General features: G+C 36.0%; 1 protein-coding gene across 2 annotated transcripts; it reads right to left on the bottom strand.

Annotated features, from left to right (window-relative positions):
* RB195_013371 (uncharacterized protein) lies at window positions 1–27,939 on the bottom strand (the record flags this gene model as incomplete). Of its 2 annotated transcripts, none has more annotated exons than XM_064203151.1 (25): window positions 1–52; window positions 8,266–8,403; window positions 8,975–9,058; window positions 9,289–9,405; window positions 10,184–10,311; window positions 10,406–10,612; window positions 11,754–12,030; window positions 12,300–12,481; window positions 12,657–12,779; window positions 12,836–12,915; window positions 12,978–13,237; window positions 13,295–13,456; window positions 14,756–14,944; window positions 15,011–15,102; window positions 15,160–15,249; window positions 16,634–16,783; window positions 16,843–16,968; window positions 17,054–17,194; window positions 17,651–17,750; window positions 18,271–18,404; window positions 18,477–18,659; window positions 18,985–19,089; window positions 20,784–20,919; window positions 27,667–27,737; window positions 27,901–27,939. In XM_064203151.1, the coding sequence occupies 25 exons, from the start codon at window positions 27,937–27,939 to the stop codon at window positions 1–3; spliced, it is 3,366 nt and encodes a 1,121-aa protein (XP_064059032.1). The 2 variants fall into 2 exon arrangements, with proteins under 2 accessions (XP_064059032.1, XP_064059033.1); XM_064203152.1 differs by having other exon boundaries at window positions 27,901–27,921.
* Window positions 27,940–27,975: the final 36 nt, after the last annotated feature.

Genomic DNA, 27,975 nt, shown 5'->3' with positions numbered 1-27,975 from the left:
TCATTGGAGACCTTGAAGTTTTCGGCGCAATACGATGATCAAACGTTTTTGCCTGCAAAAATGCGTAGTATATATATATATATATTTAAATAGCAAGAATATCAAACAAAATGGCTCTCAAGAATTGATTGTCAAAAATCAGTGGAAATTGGCTTAAAAATAAATATTCCCGAGATAAAGAGGAGTTGTTCATCCAAAAAGCAGCGGGAACCAACAGAGAGCTATTCGAAAAGGATTGGCAAATCCAAATTGACATTTGTAAACCATTTTTTTTCAAAACAGTTTTTTATTTTAGGAAAAAAAAAGATTACATTGCTTAATGAGAAGTACTTGGAAAGGATTTAAATTTTATGCAGATACTTAGTACTCTAATTAATAATAGAAAAACCAGTCATTTAAATAGCTGACCACATTAATGCGAAAGAGCATCTACTGAATTGAATCATCTTTCCTAGTTTTATTAATGATACGTAATTTACAATTAATTAATTAACTTTTGCTTTTAAATATCAACAAAATAAAGTAGATTGATTGTACATATTAGTAAACAAAATCTGCTCCAGAATTGTTGACCCAGTGGTTTTTCGAGTGAAAAAGCGATCCAGGACCGGTAAATTCCCTACGTAATTGCAATTTATTGTAATGTATTTAACCAATTATATTTAATTAATAATTTAATTGTATGTAATTGTGACCTCAAATCTCTTCTCATTATCTGATTTCATGAGGACTTTTAAAACCTCTCACGAAAAGGGAAAACCTCCACAAATCCGCAAAATTTTCTACAATTTCAAGGAATTTGTTCATAAACGGAAAACAGAAGATATCGAGAACTCAAACACACATTGAATTCCTTTAACTGAGCTATTTATCAAGTACTCTAAAATTTTTGTGCTGTAAGTATAATAATGTATTCTGAATATTTAATTTATGCTTAAAGATATTTACGGTTTCATTTTGAAAAGTTATTCTCTACAAACTAGAATACGGAATGAGGGTTACTATGAAATTCTCCAAAGTTATTTTTTTTCCACAGTTCACCTCATGCACCCTGTTGTGTCAGTGCTTCTGAAGGTTTTCAACAGGTGCCAACCATTAAGTAATGTCAAATACATTAATCCATAAGTAAAACTCTTCGATGACCTCAAATCTTTGATTTACCGCCTATTTCCACCATAAAATCCTTGACACCATCACAGCGGAAGTCATTAGGCGAGCAACTTAACGCTCACACCTCGGCGCTGCTTTTTTTTCCGGAGGTTGAGGTTGCAGATCGCGCAAGCACGCACGCCACGCTAAGCGGTAGCATTAGAAAAAAAGTTTTCAAGTGGTGTTGAGTAATGTACGGCGAAGTCTTAGCGGCAGAATCAAAGCGAATCCGTGATGGAACACTGCATCTTACCATAATCCTCGTTAATGGGTTTGCGAGAAGTTTTTGCACGGCTACTGGGGGGTCGACAAGCCCCATACATCACAACAATTTGACAAATTGGCTTTTGAGTTATGAGATGGCGTATGTAGGTGCTTTGGTGCAAAAACTCTCCAAACATTTTTAAAACGATGAAAATTCCAAGAAAACACAAGTATAGAATAGGAGCAAATTTTCTTAAGGAATTAAGCAATTTGAAAAAAGAATATGCTGCTCACCGTACTGCTCGGGATCTTTTTTCCGAAATTATTTATATTAAACTGTGAAGATTCATATTCTACCACTAATTTTTATTTATTTACATTTATTGCTATTTATTTTATTCATTTTTATAATTTATTCTTCTACTTATTGCACGGAATCTTTTTCTGCAACTATTTATATTAAACTGTGAAGATTCATATTCTACTGCTAATTTTTATTTATTTATTTTTATTGCTACTTTTTCATTCATTTTTTATTTATTCTACTACTCTATGTGTTCTTCCATAGTTATTCTGAAGCTCACTGAAAAAATGCCTTCTAGAATAGCAAAAAAAAAAGAAAATAATCGGTGTTATAATATTATCTTTTTGAAAAAATATAGGTGGAACCTTGACCGGGAGGAAACGGTACCTGCTTAGGATATAATTGCTAAATATGCCCGACAATATGTCAGAATATACATGATAAAATGCGAACGTTATAGTTTTCTTAAAAATTTTCCTTTATACCTACTATACCATACCTTTTATTTTCTTATCTTTCCTTGTATATGTCATCCAAGTATTTTGAATGAAAAAATCATTCCATGAAAAGGAAGTGAGTGTCGGAGCGTTCAATGTTACTCACGGTTTTAAAACAGCAAATTAATCCGAGGTGTTTAGAAAATTCCTGAATTTCTTTCGCATTTTCGAAAAACTGTACTTGTAACCTCAAGCACTTCTACATTTTTATGTACATGTATTTTTTTTCTTACGGTTGTATCACAATACCTACGTATAGTTACAACAATAATAAACATATGTTTACAACAAGAGCATTTTTTGAAGTATTTTTATGGTAACATATAATTATTTCGAAGTATCTATTTTAATGTACGCATGTATTATATTTCACTCTGTGTACACTAAATATTACAGTTATTTTTCGTGTTATATTCCATACAAAAGCAAATATAGTGAGAGAACAATTGATTTTCACAATATTTACCCTTTTTTGAGAAAAACGACATCGTTGAGATTTGTATACTTTTAGCCATGAAATTACTGGGAATTTCCCCGCAAATTAGAAGAAACGTCCTTAATTGGGTTAGACAACAAGGGAATAGAAATTAGATAGATTGGAAGAAAAAATCAGGGGAAAAAAGGAAGTGTTCGCGAATTTGGCTTATGTATGCCCCAGTAAATCAATAAGTCACACTTGCGGGATTTTGTACATTATTTTCATCATTTCCCGTTTCAGAATTGTGTTTTCCTTCCGTAAAAGGTGACAACAATAGGCTCATGTGGACCCTGATTTCTTAGCTCTGATAGCTTAGAAATCCACACCAACGGAAGCACTCCAGCAACAGAAAGCAATCCTTTCCGCCGTTCCATTCGAGCGATTTCCTCATCTGCTTACATCCTTGCCGTACATTCTCATTTCCTTCGTGTCTTTGTGCTCTTGACAAAAGCCTCTTCATCCAGGTATTCTATTACGTGCCTATGGATTCATGCACGTAACTCTATCTTCACCGATAGCAAAGCTTTGCAGTCGAGCGGCGTGCCGCCGCCCGCTTGTCGCTCGGTTAGTCCGGTCACAGGAAATCCGATCCGACAAACAACTCTTCCGGGCGGGGAACCTGCCGCATGAAAGCAAGCGCGTCGAGCGGCCGCGGCGGTGGTATGGCAGACAAAACTCGACGCATGTGATGAAACGGAAATGTACGGTAAGTACCGTATGGCATCAATCAATGATGTTTGATGAAGCCAGGACCATGAAAGAACGACCGACGTACCCTCGACGGTCATGTGCTCGTCGTTGCACAGTATTAGGTTTCACGGTGACGGTGAACATAAGGCTTAATGCTGGGAAAAGATCGAAGATGACTTTCTCAGATGTGGTGTAATTGGGAACGAAAATATTGCGCGCACTTGTAATTTTTTTTAGTAAAAAATGGATGATGAGACACAACCGGGAAAGAAGGTACTGTTGGAAAACCAATATGGATAACACTCCGGGAAAAAGCAAAATATCCTTTCAGTCAAGCTAACGAGATTAAGGAGACCCAAGATTTTGTTTATGGTTATCACATTTTTTAAACACTCTGACTTAGTACCACAAATATGTATCAAAAGACAAAAATATACTCAAACAACGCCCGAACCACTAAAAACTGTTGTTCAAGAGCCATATTAGCCAGAAAAATATTTAGAAATTTAACTTTAACTAAACTTCAACTTTAAAAAAAAACTTCAAAAAAATATGACAGTTCCCGAAGAGGATAAGAAGTTGTCGATTACCAAAAAATTTTAACGATGTGTTTCTTCATTAATATTTTCCTTAATAGACTCTATCTTTTGTTTCATACAACATTTCTCCGGAAACTTTGAAGAATTTCATCCATAAAAGTCACAGTATTTTATTGTTAAGCACGTAAAAAACGCAAGAGCCAACAGATCACTTTGGATCGGCTAAACGTATAGTTTCAGTTGATTTGCCGAAAAACCAATGAAAAATGGAAACAGGGCAGAAAATCGCCTTTTTACGACAATGAATTACTCATCCGAAGTTATCATAATTTCCTTTGCATTCATTCTCTCCTTGTCCAGAACCAATAAATCCAAAGCACGTTATGCCGTGAAAGTGCGTTAGATCCCATTTAAAAAGTGCTTCATTTTGATTTGAGGCTGCTTCTGAAGGACAAAAAAAGTTCCTTAGGATAATTCCTCGGATATGGACAAGTTTTACCATTACTACTTGTATTGCAATTCTCTGGAATAGAGAATAAAAAAAGATTAAAGGAATGAATCTCTGGAGTAAAAATCGTTGGTCAAGCCAGCTTGGCCATAAGAGATCCAAAAAAACTCAGATTTATCCAGCCGGATGAGAAGAATCGGCTGATATCTTACGCATTGTCTGTCTCGATAATAATTATCAATAAATTCGGCACGCGTCGCTCTCTGAACTCGGCGGTAAATTTGCTCGTAATCCACGCCCGGGACATAGCCATTTCCGTTGATGCTTAAGACCAGCGCCGCCATGTCCTTTTATTTCGCGCCCTTAAATGCGGCATTGGCATCGAACGATGACATAAGGCCTGAGAGGTGCGACAATACATGCAAATTTATGGGCGATCGTTAGCCCCGAGTAGATGGGCATGTTTCAGGGCCATTTTCGGTTACGGTATAGTGTTGTGGTGGACGGGTTACGTGTACAGATGCGGATCGTGTGTGATTAGCTAATCGGTTTCGGGGATATATGAAAGAATAGATGTATCGGAGCTGGAAGAATGAAAACTCATCATTGAATTCGGCAAAAATTTCTTCTCTGCTCATGGATTAGATGTAACTAACAGTTTCTAGACAAATCTAATAAATATGTGAGGAAAATAACCTAAGGGATATGTGAAGAAAATCTATTTGGCAAGGCTTTTGCGCCCTTTTTTCTTCTCATGATTAAAAAACGGAGAAAATTGAAAACAAAACTCTTTATAAAAAAGTATGACACAACAGTAACACCACGCTACCGTAATACGCAGAGCTAATACCAGTACGTCTATCGAGGAAGCAAAAGCCAGCTAAATGGCACCTTTCCCGTAACTACGAAGTTATCTGTAGTCTACTAAGGTGGAGTGAATTGTAGCGATGGGCAGCGACTACAGAAAATCACAAAGATATTTTCAATAGGATTTTGGGCTCGCGCACAACACTTTGACACTGGAATTGATGGACCAGAGATATTTTTTCTTGTTTTTTTTTTCTTTTCTCAGGTAAACTGAGAGATTACTGTGATTTCATCTCGTATAGATATATATATCCAGAACTGTTTATGGCTCCCATATTTTCTTCGTTTCTGTGGTAATTATATTCCGAAAAATTAAATTACAAAAAGGTTAACATGTAAGAATCCAAGCTTGATTCAGGATACACCAGAAATTGAGAATCATCTTTTTGACCTGTGAAACTGTGGTAGGACCTATTACAGCGCAAAAAAATGCCTGCAAGGATATTTGTTGTGGATTTGATCCTAATTTTAAGCGGTTTTCGTTTAGGGTTCAATTTTACTTACGTAGAAGATTAACTGCTCATTAAAAATGAATTAAAATTCCCAGTAATTCAGGTCTTGAAAGTTTTTTTATTACTTAATCAGCACAACGCGATAAATTCCCGTATGTTTACGTGACAACCGGGTCCAGTCCTGCGTGACTCGGCTAATCTGCCCGGCATTTCCGTCCGGTGGACCGGTTTCGTGGAGTTTTTCCCTGCTCACGCGATATTGTTCCGTGGGAAACAACCGCCGCACTGTCGAAGTACGGTAGAAAAACGTGGCGCGAAGAAAAACGTAGGCGAATTAGTACCAGTCGCCGCGGGTTGAGAGCGACGAACGCGCCGGAAAAAAATTCCGCCACGAGCTCTCGAAAGTGATTTGATTTGAGGGATCGATTAAAATTCAGCTATTATCGCTTCAGGTTATGGAAGCGCTAGAAAGAATATGCATGTCGCATAGTATTCATGAGAATTAGAAAAGTAAAATTAAAAAAAAAAAACATTTTTAAAGTCAGTCGAGGTCTTTGTGAGCTAAAACGTTGCTGTGAACCATTAATTTCCATCCATAAAACGTTCGTCAGCGACGAAAATTACCAGGATATTTTTGATTTCCAGTAAACATGAAACATTCCTAGATGGCGTCAAGCATCATCATCCTCTTTTTTCTCTTTTTTAGTTAAAAAGAAAAAATCTCAGATACAAGAAAAAACCCAGATGTCCTTTGTCTCATTATTTTGTCTCAGAAAAAATAAATAAATAAATAAAAATAAAATCAATTGGAGACAAATTTATGGGTGTAGTCGTCTTCTTATAGAAAATACACAAATTCGGTTGTCAATAAAATTAGGTGAAAAAATAGAAATTTCTGCAAATTACAGGTTAGTAAGACTTTTTGACTTCCATCTTACTACGGAACTGCTCAGTAAAGCTGAAAAATCGTACGGTTCCGCGTAAATTTTCAAAGAGGCGGCTAAGAACTTCTCTTAAAGGGTAAAGTTTTGTTTAGTCTCCTCATTCCTATCGTATAACCTCGTCGAGCAGCCCGTGACCTACGACCCAGGTCGAAAGTTGCCGAAGAATGAGCCGGTACGCGCGAAATAGCAATGCAAACACGACCCGAGCACTCCATGGCTCCTCGTCACTTACTCACTCACTCACTCACTAAGGAGCAGGCAGTCCACCTAATTATAGGGCACAATAGTTCTTGAGTTAGGAAGTGTGAAGGATGAATACGGTAAACATTGCATGCTCCACTACTATAGCATGCTATTCATCTTATTATTAAGTGCATCCTGAGTGGTGGCCTTAGGAAAACTTTCGCTTCAAGTACGATATAGCACAAATGAATAAATTTTTTGGAGACAATGAGAAGAGCACAAAAGTAACCACCTCGCTATAATTAGGGAAAGATTAAATTATTTGCTGTATAGTCATTAAAAAAGAATCGCATATATTCAGAAGCGGATTCTTCCTAAGTTTTACTCTTCCACAGAAACTCTGGCGGTCTACAAGTTGAAATTGTTTTAAAAATTTTGTTGGCGGATGTTAAATAACAGTACTGTATAGAATAAGAAAAAACTAAAGCTAAGAAGTTTCAGTTCTTTCCTTTTCTTTTTGAACTTTTTCTCCTATCACAATTTGTGAATAATAAAATTTTATTTTAATTATTTATTGTTTTTAACTTTTTCTGGTAATTTTCGATTGAAAGAAAAATTAAATTTGTAAATAAGAAAAAGTTGGATTGATGTTCAAGATGATTGTGGAACATAAATATGTCTATAAATAATTATAATAGAATTTCTAAAATTATATGAACTGCCCACAAAAGACAGATCACGTGTTAAACATATTATAGATACAGCTGCTTATTTTTATAGAAATCTCTGAGATGATAGCAAAAATAAAAATATTGAAGGGATTTTAGAAAACATAGAAGGAAATGAATGTCAGTTTCATTCTAGAGACTTCTAGAATAGATAGGTCCTACATTTTTGGATATAATTTCTAAATGAAATGAGTATGAACTACTCCTTTCGAAATAGTGAAAAGGAAAAATATGAAATGAAACAAAAAGAACGAAAATGGAGGAATAAAAAAGGAAAAACAGTAGGATTCATGAGCAGTTAGCTATGCAGGGATTTTCGCTGTTCATCGATGTTCAAAGGGACCTAGAATTATTATCGAAATTTAAGATTTTCTAAGAATAGATTCTAAGATTGTTTTTTTTTTCGGAAACTGATTAATTCGTCCAAAATCTTTTCCTAACTGCTATAATCGATGAGAAGTTTAACTAAAAAGGTGCAAGATTAATGACAAAACCTCACAAGGAAAAATTTCCGGAGATATCCACTGATTCTAAACACATACGTAGGAGGTCTTCGATCTCAGATTGACAGGTTACTTGTTCTTGTGGGCATATTTATTACTTTATTATTACTATGCTTGTTTTGATCACTGTCAAAAAAGTAAACAAAAGTACAAGTAGCACATGTTTCCCACTTTTTACGTGAATTAACCGCTCATGAATCCTTAACCGAGCCCAACCCACCAACTTAATAAACACTTCAACACTCTTAGATAAGAATATGAACCCAACACAAAACATACTTATCGATCTCGCTCCTCAATCGATGCACATCCTCGATTTCACTGAAGTCTGTCTGGGTGTTGTAGGTGTAGGTGGACATGTTTGAGATGGTCCTACGCGGAGGTGGCACCGGATTCCCGTTGTTATTACTACGAAGGCTAAAAATTTATCGTGCAAAACCCAAAAAGAAGCAGTATATTCCTAGTAGAAACCGGTTACCTACGTATGATTGTGAATTTAATGAATTACTGATTCTCCTGGAATGTCAGCAAACTTTTAGTGCATTTACAGACCAACGCTACACTAAATTACGAGCAAGTGAGTAAATTAATTTTTTTCCTGATGGCCGCGATGTAAATTAACTCAAACCGTTGTTGAAAAAAACATGAACACAAAAAATCGATTCAACTTAAACCCAAAAGCGAGATCTAGTCCCTAGTCGTCATACCTTGCCTTCGCCAGACTTGCCATCTTATGTATGTTCTCTGGCAAGACAAGCGTGTGAAAAGCCTAATAGGGACTAGTTTTCGCAAACACGATAAACTTAGGAACAACGTCAACGCATTTCCCATTTTCTTATTCCTTTTCGAAAAGATCAAAGAGACCGAAACCATAATTGATGAGAATGAAACTTAAAGAAAGCGCACTCGAAAATATAAATGTGGCGAACATTCCGTGAAATCAATAAGGGAGAGTAGAAGAAAATAGAAGTTGATAGATGTAACAAACTTTTCCATTTCTTCCTTGAGTTTCGACTTTTCTTTTCGGACAGCGTCTAGCTCTGCTTGGACGGAGGCTACTTCGTCTTTTCTTCTGAAAAAAGGTGAAGTGCCATGGATTCTCTATGGGCTAATATGTGAGAACTGGTCCTCACTATTTGGTCTTAACACTTATGTTTTCCTAGACTCAGGATTGAAGAAAAGAGAAATATTAGGAAAAATAGAAAGCAGAGAATTACAGTGTAATGCAAGAGGAAAGTACGAGAGCAAGCACTAGGACGATAACTCTGCAAAATCTCAAGGGAAATCCAAAATTTATCTCACATCTTCTCGGCCAGTTCAATTGATGATCTCTGGTCTTCGATCCTAGATTCCATGACCCGCATTTTGGCCCGCAAAGCTTCCATATCGTTGGATAGTTTATCCCGTTCATTTTGAGCACTGTAAAATATATTTGTGATGATCGGAAAGTACAAAAGAGTAAGAAAGCAGAGTAAGGTTGAGGAAATGGCATCAGGTTCTGTATTCAAACTTTATTTAAGGAAAACCTGGAAAAGGAAAGAATGGAAATAAAGTCTAACCCCAGAAGAAAGTAAAAACCTCTCAGAAAGAATAAGAAAGAAAAATAAAAAATTCCTGAACAATTCGAAAGTGTTGGCTTTAGGCTTGGAAAAGCGGGACAACTAGCACAAAACAGTAGCTATTTTAACGGAAAATGATAGAGTTCATCTGATTTTGCCTCTTTTATTGGTGAAATCGCACTTAAGCAGTTGATTTCCTCATGTTTTTTTCTGAGGAGAAGTTGCGAACTTAAGTTTCTCCGGAATAATTTATATTTCTCTGTATTAGGCTGTCGAATAAGATTCTTTCCTCGGTTTCTAATATTTTTTATTTTTTTTTATTCAACAACAAGGATATTCCAGTCAGCAATATAATCCGTAAAATAGTTAATGGTCTTCGATCATTCATTTGATAGATTGTTGGGTTTTTTGGCCTAAGACTTAGGTTGTTGCGAATTAAAGCGTTGAGGATCGCGGGAAAAAAACTTATAGACCTCCTACAGTATCCTACAAAATTCTGTAAAATTGAAGAGGTTTAAGAAGAATTAATACAATAGATGCTTGTGAAATCAGTACAGTATGCTGTGAATAACAAGAATATCCTAATTATTTACAGCATACGGTGGGATTTGTAGGATAAAGCAAGAAAGACAACTAACGCTTTCAGCTTATCAGCGAACTGCTTAGTGATGAGGTCCTTCTCGACTTGTAGAGTTTTCTCGGCCTGTGTATGCGCCTTCAACACCTCACTGGCCAGGCGAACATTCTCAGCTGCGAGATGATTGATCTGAATTAATGTAAGAGAAAATATTTTCCACTATAAGATGGAGGAAATAAAAAGAAAAATGACATCCAAAGAAAAACAATCCTAAAAAAAAGACCTTTTCTTCTCCCTCAGAGCTACTTCTAGCTTCTTCCAATTGTCTCTCTTTTTCATCCAATTGTTCCATCCATTTTTTACGTTCCTCACTAAGTTCTTCTCGTTTTTTCGCCTCAGTTTCAAGTAGCGCTGACATATCCTGCATACTGGCAACCATCTCAGCATTATTCTTTGATGCTTGAGTGAGACGAGTTTCGAGATCAGCGATCTGAATGTAGTGAATTTGAAGAAAAATTGATTTACTTCAAAAAGACTAATAAAAATAAACAACTATTTCTCTCACCAAGACATACTTCTGTATGTTCTAACAAGAAATTTTTTTTCTGCGTTTTCACGTTTCTTTTAAGTCTAATTCCAGTGTTTACTTGTAATATTTACCAGTTTAATAGCTCCCGTTTGATTTCTTCAACCAATGAAACTCTTTTGTAGTTTCTAAGCGTTTTCTCTCTGTTACATCTATGTATAGTTGCCTGGATTTCTACCACAGCCCTGTCCTCTTCAACTCGTCCAACGAGAGCTGGTTTGAATGTGTTTTCGTAGAAATGCGCCTCTGTATGGACACATCAACATCGGCTGCAACTAGTCCATATCCGGAAACAACCGTGACGTTTCCGTGGCTGACGGTGAGCTGGACAAGGAGCAGCACTAAGTGAATATTTGGAGCTGGGCGTTCATAGTTCTTTTTCTTAGTACCTTAAGTGTTACCAAACAGAAAACGCCGGGAAAACGTGCGAGTTCGTGTGCCTTAAATCCCAAAAGAGAAATGCAATATTAAATAACAGTGGGTTACGGCGCAATTTCGAAGGTTTTCCGAGGATTGAAGAATTATTTACTTGCATTGAAACTCGCAAATAACATAATTTACCATAAATATTATGTGCAAAGAAGAAGCTCCTATTTTTATAGGCCCCTACTCTCTTCATCTTTGGTGAAAACCTCTCCAAAATGAGAAAATGGTGTGAAAAAAAAAAACGAGAATTGTGGTGTGGTAAAAAAAAAAACATCGTTTCACTAACCCTTAGGCAAATCTCTTCCTAGATAGGAGATAAAAAAGCAAAATATAAAGGCATTTTATTTGTAATTGCTTTTTTAAGGAATTTTTGGGTCTGCGGAAAATTCCAAGAACAAAAGTTGAGGTTGAGGTATAAGAGCAGAATCTGTCGTCTACCCTTGAATCGATTCATTATATAAATCGGATTATATAATGAATTCTATAAATAATTCATTATATAAGGGAAGTGGGAAACAGTAAATTTTTTTCTTGGAAAATAACTCTCTCTATTTTATCTCTCAGTTCATTTGCTCTGCCCTTCTTTTTCCTCACTTCACCTATTTACCGTCGTCCTTACCTTTCTGTTCAACCTCTCAGTCTGTTCTTTATGCATCTCTTCCAGATCATCCTTAGCTTTTTGCAATTTTTCCACTTCTTTTTTGGGTGCAGCTTCTCGTACAGCAACTTCCATTTGTGCAATTTGGTTTCTATGAGATTCTTTGGCATCCTCAAGTTTCTTCTCAGCTTCTTCCAGTCTCTTGCGATAAATCTCTTCCGTCTCATGCTTCTGCCTCTGTAGTTCTTCGATTTGCTCCTGCCTTGCTTTTTCCATGTCTTCTATGCGTTTTTCTAATCTGAAAAATAAAAAATCTAAGGTTCTGACTGAAAAAGAGAAATTTGCCAAGATGCGTGAATTAAGAAACGAGATCTGATCCCCGAAGAATTGTAACACATGCTGTTCGGATTCTGTTTCCAGAAATCTCTGCTCAGTACTTCCAGCGTTCAAACGAAAGGATGAACGAATTTTTTTAGGGGGGCGAGGGGTGGGGGAGAAAGGGAAAAGGGTCAGTTTTCACCTGCAGAAGGGACCAGTTCTCGCTCAGTCAGATAATCTAAGCTGTACCTTTCTTGATGAGCTTTGTGTTCAGTAGCCATATCCTGTAATTTTGTGGCATGTTCACGTTCCAACTCTTCAAGCTGTTGCTTTACTCGAACAGCAAGGTTCTCCGTTTCTTGCAGTTTGTCAGAGGATTCCTTGGATTGAAATTGGGTACTCTGCAGGGTATGTTTCATATCTTCATATTCCTAAATTAAGAATAATAGGTAATCTGTGTTAAAGCACTAAAACGTTTATAATATAGTAGCTCAAATAGTTTTTGAAATTCGATTTTATTTATATTGTTATTCATATTTTCATTAAAACTCTCCGATTGGCTGATTGTCATATCCAAACTTTGTAATTGGTGGATACAAAACTCACTCTTTCCACTTCGGATAACCGTGCACAAGCTGTACTGTATCGCTCCACCTCGGCTGCGGTAACCTCTTCCGAATGTTTCAGCTTATCCTTGAGCTTGTTAACCTCTTCTTGCAGCTGTTCCACCTATATCGGTAACTTATTGATTGGTTGAGCGGAAGTATAAAAACCATCACACTTACCTTTTCTCTTTGCTTTTCTGCAACTTCAAGCAGACGTTGTTTCTCCTGCTCTGCTGCATCTCGGAAACGATTTTGTTCTTCTGAAAAAAAAGAAAAAATTAGATGGAGATAATCCGAGAAAGGAGGAAATAATTGATAGTACCCTCCAGTGCGCCAACTTTGGATCGGCTTGTGTCTGCCTCTTTTTGAATAGCCTCACACTTCTCGGTGAGCTCTTTCAGCTTCCGTATTGACTCCTCTTCAGCGGCTTTCTTCTCATTTTCCACCCGATCCAACTTAGCACGTAAATCTTTCGTAGCTTCTTGCAGTTCTGTGTTTTCAGACTGTAACTTGGAGGTACTGGACGCAAGTTCCGCTTCATGTGCTACATGCGTCGCTTCGGAACTGGTAAGAGCAATAAGTCTAAAAATAATGACATTTTTTCTATGAAGAATAAATGTTCTCCACAAAACTGCTTACTTTTCATGCTCTTTGTTCATTTGTGCTTCCATCACTTCCTTTTCTTTCTCGGCCGTTTCAGCACGTGATTTCCACTCATCACTTTCTTCCAAGGAACGTTCCAGTTCGTCTTTGACTTCTTCCAACTGACTGTGAAGTAATCGAATCTCTTCTTGGAATTGCCTTAAAATGAAATGATTTATATACGAAAGTAATTTGATGATGAGCTGCTACTACGCTCAATAAATTCTTATCAAAATTAAAATTTCCACAGGTGGCGATGGCCAACGACAGCGGACAGCAAAACAGCAAATTAAGTCGTTTATAGTTGCTGCGAATTTTTGCCGCTACTATCAAAACGTGGATAAGTTGCTTTTAAATGGGCCGCGACAAAGTTTGCTGCTATTTCTTGCGAGGACAGCAAAGTAAGCTGAACCGACCGTGGCTTACAGTACAGCTTAATGCTGTGGTATTACTTCCCTAATCCTTGCCTACTAAGGCCTTCTAGCTATTTGGGATTGAATAGTTTGCTTCTTAGATAACAACGCAGCCATTAAACCTAGAACGATCTACATTTGATTGCGGCAAGGGCTTTGGGCGTTCCGGCGCGCTATTTTCTACAGCGAGTTCGACTGGAGCGCGCCAGCCTTGCGCACGTGCCGCATCTTCTGGCCCGTTTTTTTTTACGGCAATTGGGAAGAAATGGACGGAATCACCCCCCTCTCCGTAGTCTCCCATCCCGTATACGAATACTCCACCTGAAATCCGTACCACCTCAGATTCGTAGAGTGATGCCTTTAGTGTACTTTCGGAAGATCCGTAATCACTCGTTCCCTTGAAGAGATCACCTCTTTCATGGCAATAATCATTATTTCAACACAAATTCTTTTTTTTTCAATCAGTTCATGATCGCAAATCAAACAATTGGGAGAACAATACTAGAAAGTAAACAGCATTTCTCTATAGTTAAGGAAAACATCCCTTCACTTACTGCAGCGTAGCGCCGCTGGCGTACTCTCAAACCTTCCAAGCTCATATTCTATGTATGTTGTTTTTATTTCTACTCTTCCTTTTCAATTTTCTTTTCAAATTTAGATAGTTCTCTGCTTCTGTATAACATCAAGCCATACAAACTCGATCCTCGTCTTCCATATCGCCGCCTGAATTCGCTGGAGCTTCACTCGCATCCGTTGATCGTGTAACTTCTTGTTTTCTCATATACTAATACTAATTATCTATCGTACATTGTTTACTCATATCATATTTTTTATTTTGTTTATTTACTATTTGTTTCTATTCAATTGAATTATTTCTTATTCATTTAATTTATTAATTTATTAATTTCTTAATATTGTCATGTTTTTCTTTTGAAGTAATCATGAATAAATTTTGTAATTTTTTTTTCATCAGACTGCTTCCGCGTCAATATAAACACCATAACAACAACAAAAACATATCACATAAACACCGATGTTAACGTACCCATTTTCAGCTCGAACTGCCGAGAGCGAAGCCATCAATGTGGTCAGCTCATCGGCTACTGATGCCTTCGACTCCAATTTTTTCTTCTCCGCTTGCAATTCGGCAAGATCTGCTTCGAGCTTTCTGACAGATTCCTTCGTCACACTAAGCTCATTTCTAGACGTTTGCAGATCGAGCTGAAGTTTGGTCCTGAAACGCAGCACAGCTATGGTATCCTTAGAACAAAGAGGGAGTAGATCAAAAGTACAGGCATACATTTTTGCTTCTGTCTCCGATTCACTCTCACTAGCTTCTTCAAGTTTCTTTTTGAGTTCATCAACAACTTGTTTTTGATTTTGGGAGGTTTCCTGAAACCATCAGAGATCAATAATTGTTTTATTACGAGAGAAACTGATGTATCCCACCAGGGCTGCAGATTCGGATTTTTGTAAGCATGCCAGAACAGTGTCATGACGTTCTTCGGCTTTCTTAAGTTCGGCACGGAGGAATTCGACCTAAAATCAATCAAAAATGAAAATGGATCCCACTAATTTTGATTTTTAAAGAATCAATAATTACTTTTTTAAAAATGTACTGAACAATTTTTTCTCTGTAGATTCACGGTGTTTTGAAAAACGTGCAAAGAACGTGCTCACTATCGTACGCAACAAGAACAAGACTATTTTAAAGCAACAGTGACGATATTGGAAATCGTAGTTTTGTGGTGAGAGCATAAAATAGGCTTGACTCCCATTCCACGTATTTTTAAGATTCCACGATTTTTTTTTTGAACAGACGAGTTGAAATGTTACAGTCTCACAATTTTAGCCAAGATGAATTTGCAAGTAAAGATCGATAAAGATCAATGACTTGTAAATTTTCAGACCGTTTGAGCGTATTTGTGCCAGTGATTTGTGTCTCTAACGGATCTTATGTACATCTACAATTGTAACATACTATGCTGTCATAGCTCGGTACAGATCTATTTATTACACATGTATTGTATTTGCGACCACAGTATTAACGAACGACAGCATTTACGCTCAAGAAATGCTCATTTTCATTGGTGGATCAGTCATTCAGTCCCCTCCACCCGCCTACGCTCATTGGTCAGCCGGTAATAGTTACACTCCTGGATTGATTCGAATATTTAGAAAGCAGTGTGTTTCTCAGCATTCACTTCAGATAATCTGAGGTTTCGAAGAAAACTGCGAGTTTTAACTGCCTACATGAGTTAAATGAGTAAATTCACCAAAATCTCCTGGATAGATAAGTTTTCCCATTAAGTACTACTCTTTACTTCATGCATAAATTTGTTGAGGAAAACCAATGCTTGTCAAACAGGCCAGAGCGAGTAAGAACTTTTAACCGAAGTACTTTTTACTTTGCTCACATAACGTTGTCGAAATTTCTAGAGACTGAAGATGTCCAAAGACGTGTCCGAATTTAACTGCTTAGAACAGGAGTAAGGATAAAATTTTGGAGACTTTAAGTTTATAGTCTTATAAGTCTTAGTCTTATAAGTGATCCTAAAATTAGTGCTTTTTTCTTATTTTTCCTTTTTAAACGAATCCATCTTCCGTTTAATTTTTTCTTCTGAAGAAAGAAAACGGGAATTTGTCTTCGCTTTTCATTTTGTTGCATTTATTTTCTCCATTAACTATGAATTCCATTAGTGAAATATGAGCTGGCAAAGTCATAAGCGAATGATTTTTGCTTCAGTCTGCTTCTCACTTTACTTTCTTGAATTTAGCTGGCACCATTTATTCCTTTAATTTCCAGAAGAATATTTTTTATGCTTGTCTCAGAATTGAGATCTGCTGCAACCGTGAAGTTGACACGGTGATTTACAAATCTGAGGGATTTGGTGGGGTCCCGCTACGATTCTCTTATACTCACCTCCTTATCAACGCTACCTTTAGCGTCAAGCTGGGCCTGAAGTTGCTGAGCACGACGTTCAGCATTCGCCACCAACTGTTCCTTAGCTTTCATATCGGCTTCTGCTTGTTCCGCTTTAGATTCAGCTGCTAGGAGTTGCACGCGAATACTCTAAACACGGTGACTAATAAGTGATTATCCTGATTGGAAGGGATTTGGTGAGGTCCCACCTCGATTTTAGAATCTTTCTCTTTCAATGTCGTTTCGAGTATAAGTAATCGCTCAGTAAGAGTTTGAATTTCCTGGTCTCGTTCGAATTCCCATCGACGATTCTGTGCAGCTTCTTCGCTGGCCTCCTAAAATTCACGACGTAATTTTGGAAGAGTTAGGTGAGATCCGCGCTAATTAGCGAATACTTAAGACATACACCGCACAACAAACCTTTTCAAGACGTCCTATGTCCTCTCTGAGACTACCAATGATCTTCTCAGCTTCATCATATTTTGTTTTCCATTCGTTGATCTTTTCCTCAGCTTTTTTCCCGTCAGCGATCAGCTCTTCACAGGATTTCATAAGAGATTCCTGAACAATTTGTTTGGCTTGGAAAACAAAACCAAAAACGAACTACAACGAGAAGTAGCAAAATCCTTGTCTCAAAAGAAAAAAAACCAGTCCAAGAATGAAAAGAAATTCATCTCTATCTCCTTTATTCTCTCGTAGATAAATGAAAAAAAAAGCTTTTGGGAAATTTTCCAAAGACAACAAACTTCCTCTAAATATATCTTCATTGCATTTCCATTTTTTTCATTTATATACATTTTCTACTGCTTATTGAGTCTAATTTAGGAGATGTTTGCAGATTTTATGGAGTTCCTCACGATCACCAATAATTGGATATTTCTCTTGTAACGCTAACAATTTGACTCATATGTTGTGTGGATAATTTGTTCCGAAATATGGCTTTATTTAAATGTCTTTTAAAAAAAGAGTTGGGAGAAAAGCCAAGTGAAAAAATTTGTTCAAAAAAATTGTAGCTACCTTTGATGCAACCTCACTTTCCAGTACTTTCTCAGCTTCTCGTAGCTTTCTCTCAAATTCTTCCAGTTGTTTCGAAGACACTGAACTCTCCTCGGAAGATCTGCAAAAACAAATAAAATTTAAAAAAAGAATATGACAAGGAGACACAGTAAGTGACAACTGCGATGCATATTGTTCTAAAAATGCACATTAAAAAATATATTGAGAGAAGAAACTGAAATTGAGAAGAGAGTCCTTACATAGTTCTGAACATAAGACTACAAGAACCCATCAATTTTACAAGGAAAATCATAAAAATCCATTTCTGTCCCATTTCATTTCTTATTTCCTGTAGCAAATAAAAGGAACAGCCAATTTTCCTGGATAATACGAAAAATGATACTAGAATTTCGAAAGATCTGGTAAAATGCACATATTTTATTCAGAAAAATTTAATTTCTAGTGCATAAGATTCATAATGTTTACAAATCAATTTCGATCCAATAATTACTGAGATTAATTGTAGAAAGGGATTTTTATTTCACATTCCACCTTTTTTTTGGAAATTAGTCTCAGAAAAATATTAGCCGCTAAGTACAGAAAGGAAATGAAATAATTCTGCAACTAAGTACAACGCTTACTTCCGCAATTCGAGAATTTCCTCATTTTTAGCCGCCAGTTCACGTTTCGAGGCCGCTAACGCCGATTCAGTCTCCTCCAACAGCCTTGCCATCTCTTCGTTTTCCTCCTTTAATCGCTCCGTTTTATTTGCATCCTGAAAAAAGTTTTTTTTTGTAATTAGAAGATCTCCGAGCTCAATTATTCTCAGGCTTACAGTAATCCGTACCTGGGTAGCTAGCATTAATGATTGCAGTGCAGCCGCTTTCATATGTAGTTCTTTTCTCGTTTCTTCGATTTCTGTCTGCATCTTTCGTTTCTCTCTTTCGTTCTGATGTTTCGCCACTTCATTTTCATTTCTAGCCTTCTGTAGATCTGCTTCAAGACGACAGCTTTCCTTAGCAGAAGAGCTCTGAAGTTAATTTCTTAGCACAAGGATGATATGACTCAATTTATGATAATAATTTTGACTCCAGAATATGCGCCTTATTTTTAACAACATTTCTTGTTTAGTTTTACATATTGATCAGATTCCTTTAGAACTATCTTTACTATTTGATCATTTTCTTCTATTTTGGTTTCGATCATCCTCCTCTCCCTACTGAGGAGCCTCAGAGGAAGCTGATCTCAAAATGGATCGTCTAGGAATGGACCGAACAACCCATTCTTTTAATTTTTTGGCTTTATCCTTGTTTTTATTTATTTTACTTTTGACGTTATGCAACAACCGAACTCACCTCAAGTTCTTCCACTCGCCGTTGAAGTTCTCTGTTCTCGGATTTCAGTTGCTCTACTTCACCAGCTGGTTGTGTGTCCGCCAGCTGTGCGATCATCGAGTTAATCTGAAAAAATCATATCTGACTAAAAACTTTGAGAAGGTGTAATTTTCGGATAGTTTTTTTTTTGAATTTTCAAAGGTTAAAACTTTGAAACGAAGCTCGAATAATTTCTTGGAATAACTATAAAATCAGAGGGAAATGAGAAAGTGACACTATTGTTCTGTAACCAGAGAAGAGGGCTCATCCTGACACTCAGAAAATAACTGTTGATTCCTCTAAACACAGTTGCCACCGTCCTGGCAGCAATTGCCGGTTCACTCGCAGCAGAGAAAAAAAACAGGGATTAAAGGCATCACCCCACGAATCTGAGGTGGTACGGATTTCAAGTGGAGTATTTGTATACGGGATACTAGATTTTGTATAGGTGGGTGATTCCGTCCATTTCTTCCTAATTTCCGTAAAAAACGGCCTGGGAGACGCGACGTGTGTACAAGGCTGGCGCACTCCAATCGAACTTCTTGTGGAAAATAGCGTGCCGGATCGCTGGAAGCCGTATCTTCTGAGCCTTTTTTTAACGGCAATTAGGAAGAAATGAACGGAATCACCTCCTCTCCGTAATCTATTATCCCATATACGAATACTCCACCTGAAATCCGTACCACCTCAGATTCGTGGGGTGATGCCTTTAAGCGATATATAGTAAAGCCAAGTTGTTGCCCATCCCCGTAAAAAAATTAGAACATCTTAGCAAGAGGGACGCACAAAGAAATGAAAACAAAGAAATGTGGAAAGGAAGAATGGTTGTCGAGCAGGGATTATCAAGTAAAATTGAAAGGTCTCCCTCTATATTCTAAAATCCTAAAAGTTCCAAGAAAAGCACCCGTGACAGCAAGCAAATAATTGGCAATAATACCCTTATCACCTTACAAATACTCAATCGCTTCTCAATGAAAGTCTTTCACATTTGATAAGCCAATTTGTGGAATATTCACGCAAACTCTTTCTCGGATGCAGAAAAAAGAAGGGGATAAAAAGCTTTTTGGGGACATCAACCGATACGCCGTGTTATGTATAAGTATGTACATACCACTTCTGAGTGCAGCTACCAAAACTAGACAAGGATGGAGGAGTAATCCAGATCCATTAGTGGATTAAAGCCAATCACATGGATACACCAGATTGACTCCTTCATCCTGGACTATTTCAATCAAAACCGATATGGATAAAAATTACGCATATGTATGGAGTGCTGTAGTCAAGTAATGAGTAGTAATAGTAATGAAGGGAATGAATAGGAAATTCACTAGGAACTTTCTCGGTGCCTGAATTTATTCCACAGTATTTTATTCGCAGAAATGAAGAAAAAACCTTGGAATTTGAAACATAAATTCGAAAAAACTTACAGTTTAAGTAGCATTTTAAAACTGAAATTCGGAGATTAGAGTATAATAAAAGGAGAACTTATTAAAAGCCATTAGAATACTAAAGATTTGCTTCCCATTTCTAGGACTCAATCGAAAAAGAAGGTACAGAAATCAGAAGGTGAGGATTTAGCTTTTTTTATTTTTTGTGAGAAGGGACGAGAATTTACTGTGGAAAATTCCGTAGTTCCTGTTTAACCCGGCTGAAATCTTTGCGAAAGAAGAGATTATTAATGAAATCGTATTTTTTCTCACATTTATAGAAAAAAAATATTTTTTTAAAATATATTCTCATAAATACAATCGTTTTAGGAAGGGGTACAGCCGTGAACAAACCTGTAAGAAGAGCTCATGCTTCTCATTTTGCTCTCTATCCAATTGCATAGTTAATTCCCGTTTTTGAGCCATCAATAGTTGTACATCTATGGGCAGTTTCGATTCCAACTGTCTTTTTTGTGTCTCCCATTGTTGCCTGAAAGCAAAAGCAGATGATCAAAAAGAAACAATCAATAAATAACTAGGACAAAACAAAACACTGGATTGTGGAATAAGCTGTAAATTGGGCGTAACAACTTATTCAAAGTGAGAAAGCAGAAATTTTCTGAGCAATTTTTAGGGTACTTGATAGCTTATTGTTTCAAATATAATATCTTCCACCTGAGCAGAAACCTTCTACCGATAAGGATACAAATAGAAGCTTCGAAGCCTTGAAAACACTGAAACGAAGCTTGGAGAACACTACAATTCCTGAGTAAAAACTCTGAAATTGCCAACAGATCTATGATCTACCTAGGTTACTTTGGAAATTCCAAGGACTAACTGGGAAATTATCGTGAGAAGCTGAGCCCTTTTGTGGAAATGGCCAAGTTTTTTTCTAAGAAAATTATTTTTTAAAAGAAATTTTTAGGAACATTATCTTCCGGATTTTAAAATTATAAAAAATAAGAATAGTACATAGAGTTTCACTAATTTCAATAGAAGCAAAAACAATTGAAAATTTTTGGAGCTCCCTCAAAGGGAAGGGAGAATTGCAATTATTTAAAAACTTAGAAAAATTATTTAAAAGGAATTTAGCATTAGGAGAGCAAAAACATTCTAAAGAACAATTAATGAATGATAAATCTGAAAAGCAAAAATTAGAGAATCCATGAAATCCCTCGTATCTTTAGAAAAAATTACAGGAAACAGATAAAGCAAACGCGTTAAAAATTCTTAAGAAATAATAATTCCCGCAAATTTCAGTTCTAATGAATAATTTCAGGAGTAATCCCGAAAGAATGCCAGGAAAACATAGTAGGAGCAATGGCAGTAGAGAAATGGCCAACATTTCGGTAGCAATCGTAATGAGATATGTGAAGGCCTAGAGGAGGCATGGAAATGTTTGAAGATAAATATTGACGCTGTAACATGGCCATACGCAAACATTTTAGGCCCTGATATGGATTTCCGCCGCATGCGTCTTGGCATGAGGCAAGAAACCAGAAAAGTGCAGCGGTACTTTTTTTCTTAAGCTAGGCATTATAGGAAATCTATGATTCCAATGAAAACTACGAGAAAAAAGAGCATAACATCGAACCAATTAGGTTGTTTCTTTTGATTTTCGGATGAGAATCGATAATGAACTTATAAAAATGCAAAAAAAAAAACAATTGAAAAGTAACACTATAAGGTAAAAAGTTCTATCGTTCATCGACGGTTTACCCCATAAGAGTTTTCCCTCAACAACAAAAAATATAAATATGGCAAGAATTTTTAGGCCAACATATCTCAGAACTATCTTTAGCTTCTGAATTTGGGCGGAAATGAACACTAAAAAAAAATTCGAAGCACATAGAAATTAGGAGAAAAGAAATAGTAATCGTTAGTAAAGAAAAAGAAAAATGAGAATAATTTTCAAATTTTCAGAATTTTAGGAAACAAATTAAAATTGTTTGAAAATTTCTGTTTCAGCGGCTGGATATGAATACATGAATGTCGGATCTTGATGTTCGGGACCGGTAAAAAGGACGGTGGTGAGGGATACTGGTGAGATTTCTCTGTGACCCTCTGAAACCATGGATAAAATCCAGAAATATTGGAAGTGGATTGGAGGAAACAACATGAGTGTTCAGCAAATCTTTGAGTTTCTTCAAGTTGAGTCTTCTACTCCCAAGAAAAAGAAGCGGGATCGTTTTGTTGCAATTTTTCAAACTTATTTTTGTTTCAGTAAGTAATTTCCAAAACGAGTTTTGAAGATGAAGACTTTGGTCTTTTATTTGACTTCAGTTTCATGATTTTAGTTTCACATTAAGCAGCATTTTTAGGCCGATCGAAAAGGATTTGCTGGGGTGCAGGAAATTTCCATGTTAAATTTATTCTTCATGTTATTTAGTGAGCGCATGGGGCTATACTTATGTTCTCCCTACTGATCGCGATGCGTTCTTGATCGGAGAAAAGTATTTTAGCTGGACAAGGCAAAAGTCTTGCAGAGCGAAGCATTTACCCGGGCACGCGAGGTTTGCATCGACTGCTAACCTTTAATGAAATTACTTTCTGATCTTGTAGAGTTACTCATAAGATTACAAAAATCCTCAGGATTTCTTAAACTCAGAATTAAACTCTGTGTTAACCGCGATATTCCAGCACAGCTGCTTCAGCCAAACTACTATCATTCTGGATGACGTTGAGGTTTGTGTTCTCTTTTTCTTCATGCCTTTCTTCTTTTTAGCATCATACAACAGAAATATAACAACGATTACTTGTTCATTTATTTGTCCATCCTTTACTTCACCTCTTAAGTTCAATCAGAAATTTTAGCCCAGAGCTTGAAATGTCGAATGTTCAAATGAAACGCTCGTCCTTAAGCACGGAGTTGGAGGGAAACGCTAGGTATTTTCATTCATGTGACCTCCGTTGTGTCTTCGATCGTCATCTAACGTTATTCAACTGGAACCGAAACGCTAATAGCCTGCGACAAAAACTGGACGGTCTCAAAGTAAAAAAAAAGCTAATATGTTAAGGTCGCGGATCAAACATTGGATCGGAAGCAATCCGTCAACGAAATTTTCGAGCACACCACACAAAACTGGAAAATGAAACTAATCAGTAAGATTAATTACATGTATGAATGCGAAGCGGCGAAAGAACTAGTCTGGACTTTCTTACATACACTAAGAGCGCATGCATTGTATTCTGGGTGCATTATATGCAAAGTCTTTACCGTCTTTGTACAAGCTTATCCTGACCAAATGGTGAGATTTATGAGACTATAGATATTCTCTCAGAGCAGCTTACTGTCATTTAACTTGTTTACTGATAGCATAATCTTAATAGCTTAATTCACGAGCGCTATCAGTGAAGTTCCACAAACTTTAAGTGGTAGGGCACTAAGAAGTGGAGTGCAGCTACATAGTAGTACATGGTAATAAATGAAGTATAGATGTGGTGTTAATTTATCTTTGGATCTAACAAGAATCCCAAAATAGTCAATTCAAAAAGACCATGACAGCCTGCGTATGGCTTTCATCTTTATCCGCGAAGAAATTAAATTTAAGGGATATATTTCATTATTTTATTCCTTAGAAGCAAATCACAACATCTCTTCTAAAGATTTGTTTTTAAAAAATGACTCAAAAATAAAAGAAGTGTATAAAAAATTACCTGACGAAACGACCCATGAAAAGTAGATTTTGAAGAAGAAACGAGATGGAATGAGATTTGAAAAAAAAATCAATACTTTAAAAATTTCCAGTTTCGAACTAATTACAAAAGCTAAACAGTAGATACCTATCGATCACTTCGGAACATAAACTATTGTGATTCTGTGCTGACGACTGCGGGAGTTTTGTATTCGCGAGCCATTCGAATATTCGAATGCTCAAGTTTCTAAGTGATTCCTTGAATAGCGATATGCATTTGCAATAATGTGCACTTATGGAAGTAGCGGATTAACGGTGAACCAATTCTCATCCCGGAAAAGCAGCGAAGTAATCAAATCTGAATATCCCTCAATATACATAATCCTGTTAAGGCTCTGATTTATTATTGTTTATTATTAAAGGGATATTCCTACTCTTACTTTTCTATTACTATTACTATTAGTAGTAGTAATAGAAAAGTATTTGTATGGTAGTAAAGTAGTATTAGTATTACAGTAGGGACCCATTGAGACCTTTGATTCGCCAAAAAGTTTATGGCTACCAGTAAACTGTGTTACATCAACCTATTTACCATATTACGCCAAGATCCGGATCCATTGTAAATATCAATATGCAAATATTCCCGGCAACTATCAATATGTAAGTATTTCTGCGAAAAGCTGGGAAATATCCTTGACCAACTCCTCCCTCTAGCCATAGCCGAAAGATCGTGAATAACATATTTTTGAAATAAGAATATTTATCTCCCTACAGTAATCGGGTAACAATGTCTGGATATCATGGAATAGCGGTAGAAGGGAGAAGAAAAATGTTCTAGCTACTGAGAAAACAGCTCCTCAACCAACGTAGTGGCGTGCTACACGGAATTTTACTGTTTAGTTTAGTTTTGTGCTTAAATGTGATATTAACATGCATATATACATACATTAATACAGCTATGTATCATTCCGCCCTTCTGGATGACAGATTTCGTGCCAGGAATGCATGATGAGCAAGCCGGACGTCCATTAATGGCTATCGATAAGCCGCCTAACACACCAACTCATCTATATAACCTGATTCTCTTCTTTTCATGAATTTATCGTACATTTTCATTTCTAACATCATCGTAAATTGTCGCAAGAATATGAATGCAGTGTACAGAAAAAGTAGAATGAATCTTTTAAAATTTTCGAATTTTCAAGTCATACTTCTGTGCACCTTTTTTGAACTTCCAAAATTTTATCACTAAGCTATCCTATAATTTCAATACTATTTTTCAGTCAGTGTTTTCTTTCACCCATCCATCATTATTCCATCCATTTTCTGCCTATGTTCAGTCAATTAAATGCAAATTTATGCAAAATACATGCAATAACAGTATTCGCATTGCATTAATTTCTCTTCTTCTTCAGCTTACCATTATTCGGTATTGTTTTCTATATTTTTCCTGTATAACATAGCATTCTCAAGCAATTCTTTTTTTTTGCTGCAAACTTGATGCACTTTTCGTGCCGCTTCTGGTTTCTGAGGAGTGTACAAGAGAATTCCACACTAAGGTGGGAACTACTAGGGAACACCTATCGCCTAGAATTATTTGTTTCCGATTCTTTTTCAATCAAAACATTTTTTTTAAATCCAGACAATTTATTCAAAATACTATATAAATGAGTATAAAAAATAAATAAATATAAAAAATCAGAAAAAAAAACTTAACCCCACAGAAAAAACAGTAAACAGGGAGAGTAAACTTTAGGTGTAAAAATTAGAAATACGAAATTTCCAGCAGAATTTATTATTTCTGCAAAATAAAGTAGACAGCCATGAAAAATTCTAACTTGTGATTGAAATTGCACATTTCAAAATGTATTGCATTTATCACAGTTATACATATTTCTCTGCAACTACTGGACTCTCTTGAAATTCCATAGTATCTCTCCGTGTTTACAACGAATAAACTAGTAACATCTGTGCATTAGAATGTTGTTGTTTCCAATGTTTAGTGGTCTCTTTACTTGTTCAAACGTGTTAAGAACCTATAAAAATTCATTACAGTAAAAATAGCTAACGATAAGTAGATATATGGTTGCGTAATACTCAACCGATTACGATGGACGGTGATGGTAATGGATTGGGTAACGATCGCGGTACGGTAGGAATGAGTGTTTGTTTAGGGGATTAGGTCGAAAGTTAGGATACGAGTGGGGAAACGATTAATCTGCAATGTATGGTGATGTATGATGGTAAAAAACAGGAACCGAGGGAGAAACGTGTATGATGTGATGAACACGTAGGAGATAAACACAGAAAATAATATAATATCAATATAACTTGTAAATTTTCGGAATTTTTTCTTTGCTTCGAGGGATTTTATCTATTCATTATATTTATTTATTTATTTTTATTTATTTGAAAACCGCTACAGAAGTTCCGTAAAACAGATGGAACAATTCCTTGCACACATACATATGTTTGACCGTTTGACAAAATTTGCATCTGCAGAGAGTTAGAAGAAAAAAAAATAGACTTAGTAGAAACGTACAATTTGAAGTATCAAAATTGTAAAACATGCAAGAAATAGGCAAAAAACCCCTTATTTGTAACTTTTACTCTAGTGATCATATATGTATCCTGCATTACATTATTTCCCTGTAAAATAAAAAAGAAAAATCCCATAGATCTTCGCACATTTTTGAGAATAGTATACTGCGTTTTATGACTTTATAATCATAATTCTCCAAAATATAAAAAAAAAATTAAAAATGAAAATTATGTGTACATACTATGGATCTACTGCGAATTTGACTTTACAACAAAAAAAATAGAAGTGAAAGAAAAAGGAATCCAAAATTTTAACTCATTCTCTTGCTCTATTTCCTTTTCTAGTCCATTTTCTTTTAGAAATTACTTTCCACCTGAAATTGTTACAGAACTATATTCTCGACGGTCACTTGATATTTGTATTTTCGGTTTTTCGTTAATATTTTAAATATTTTCCGTGTATATCACTTTGTGAGCGATCAAAAAGTTAAATTATATCAGCGGTTTTTTTTCTTCCTTCGGAAAGTTCTCCTCTCCTTGGAATTAACTTTTCTGCCTCAAATAATTCAGGGTGAATAAACACAAAAAATATAATAACAATATGATTTGTAAATTTTCGGAACTTTTTCGTTGCTTTAAAGGATTTTATATTTGTTTATTTTTTTGTTTTTATATTTGTTTAACAAACAAAAAGAACCTCAAAATTTTCACTCATTCTCTTGTTCTATTCCTTTTCTAGTTCATTTTCTCTTACGAATTTCTTTTCACCAGAAAATGTCACGGAACTTCATTTTCAACGGTCACTTGATATTTGTATTTTCGTTTTTAAACAAATACTTTAAACATTTATGAATTTTTTGCCTAAAAAAGTGATTATTTTCAACTAGTTGTTTTCAGACTTTTCACTTCTTGCTGAACGATATTAATTTGTCGGGATGTCTAAGAAACTCCACCCAAATGAATTTTTCCAACCAGTCTTTGTGATTTCAAAAAAATAACGTAAAAAATAAGAAATAAATAAGGGTAAAGTAGAAAAAGAAGTAAATCATCCGGCCACTCACCGGTCCTTATCCGCTTTCTGCAATTTCTTTTTTAACACATCGACCTCGTTCGTGCGCTCCTTCAGATCTTTCTGAAAGAGAAAAATCAATATGTATCTGTCTGAAGTATAAGAAAAAATCTTGTTTTCCAACATATATTTGTATTTACGTAAGAAAAACGTTGACCAGTAATTGAGAGCTTTTATATCCAAAATTTCAAATTTTTCTTTTTCGAAAAAAAAGTTGTCTCCTTACCCGTAATGAGTCTATATCCATACTTGTTATATTGTTCATGTTGATCTCGGCATAGTAATTAAGTAGAAAATTAGC

The sequence above is a fragment of the Necator americanus genome, chromosome V (genome assembly GCF_031761385.1).
Source record: "Necator americanus strain Aroian chromosome V, whole genome shotgun sequence".
Taxonomy (NCBI): Eukaryota; Metazoa; Nematoda; class Chromadorea; order Rhabditida; family Ancylostomatidae; genus Necator; species Necator americanus.
Note: the sequence above shows the minus strand (reverse complement) of the source record. Positions and strands in the feature narration are given on the sequence as shown.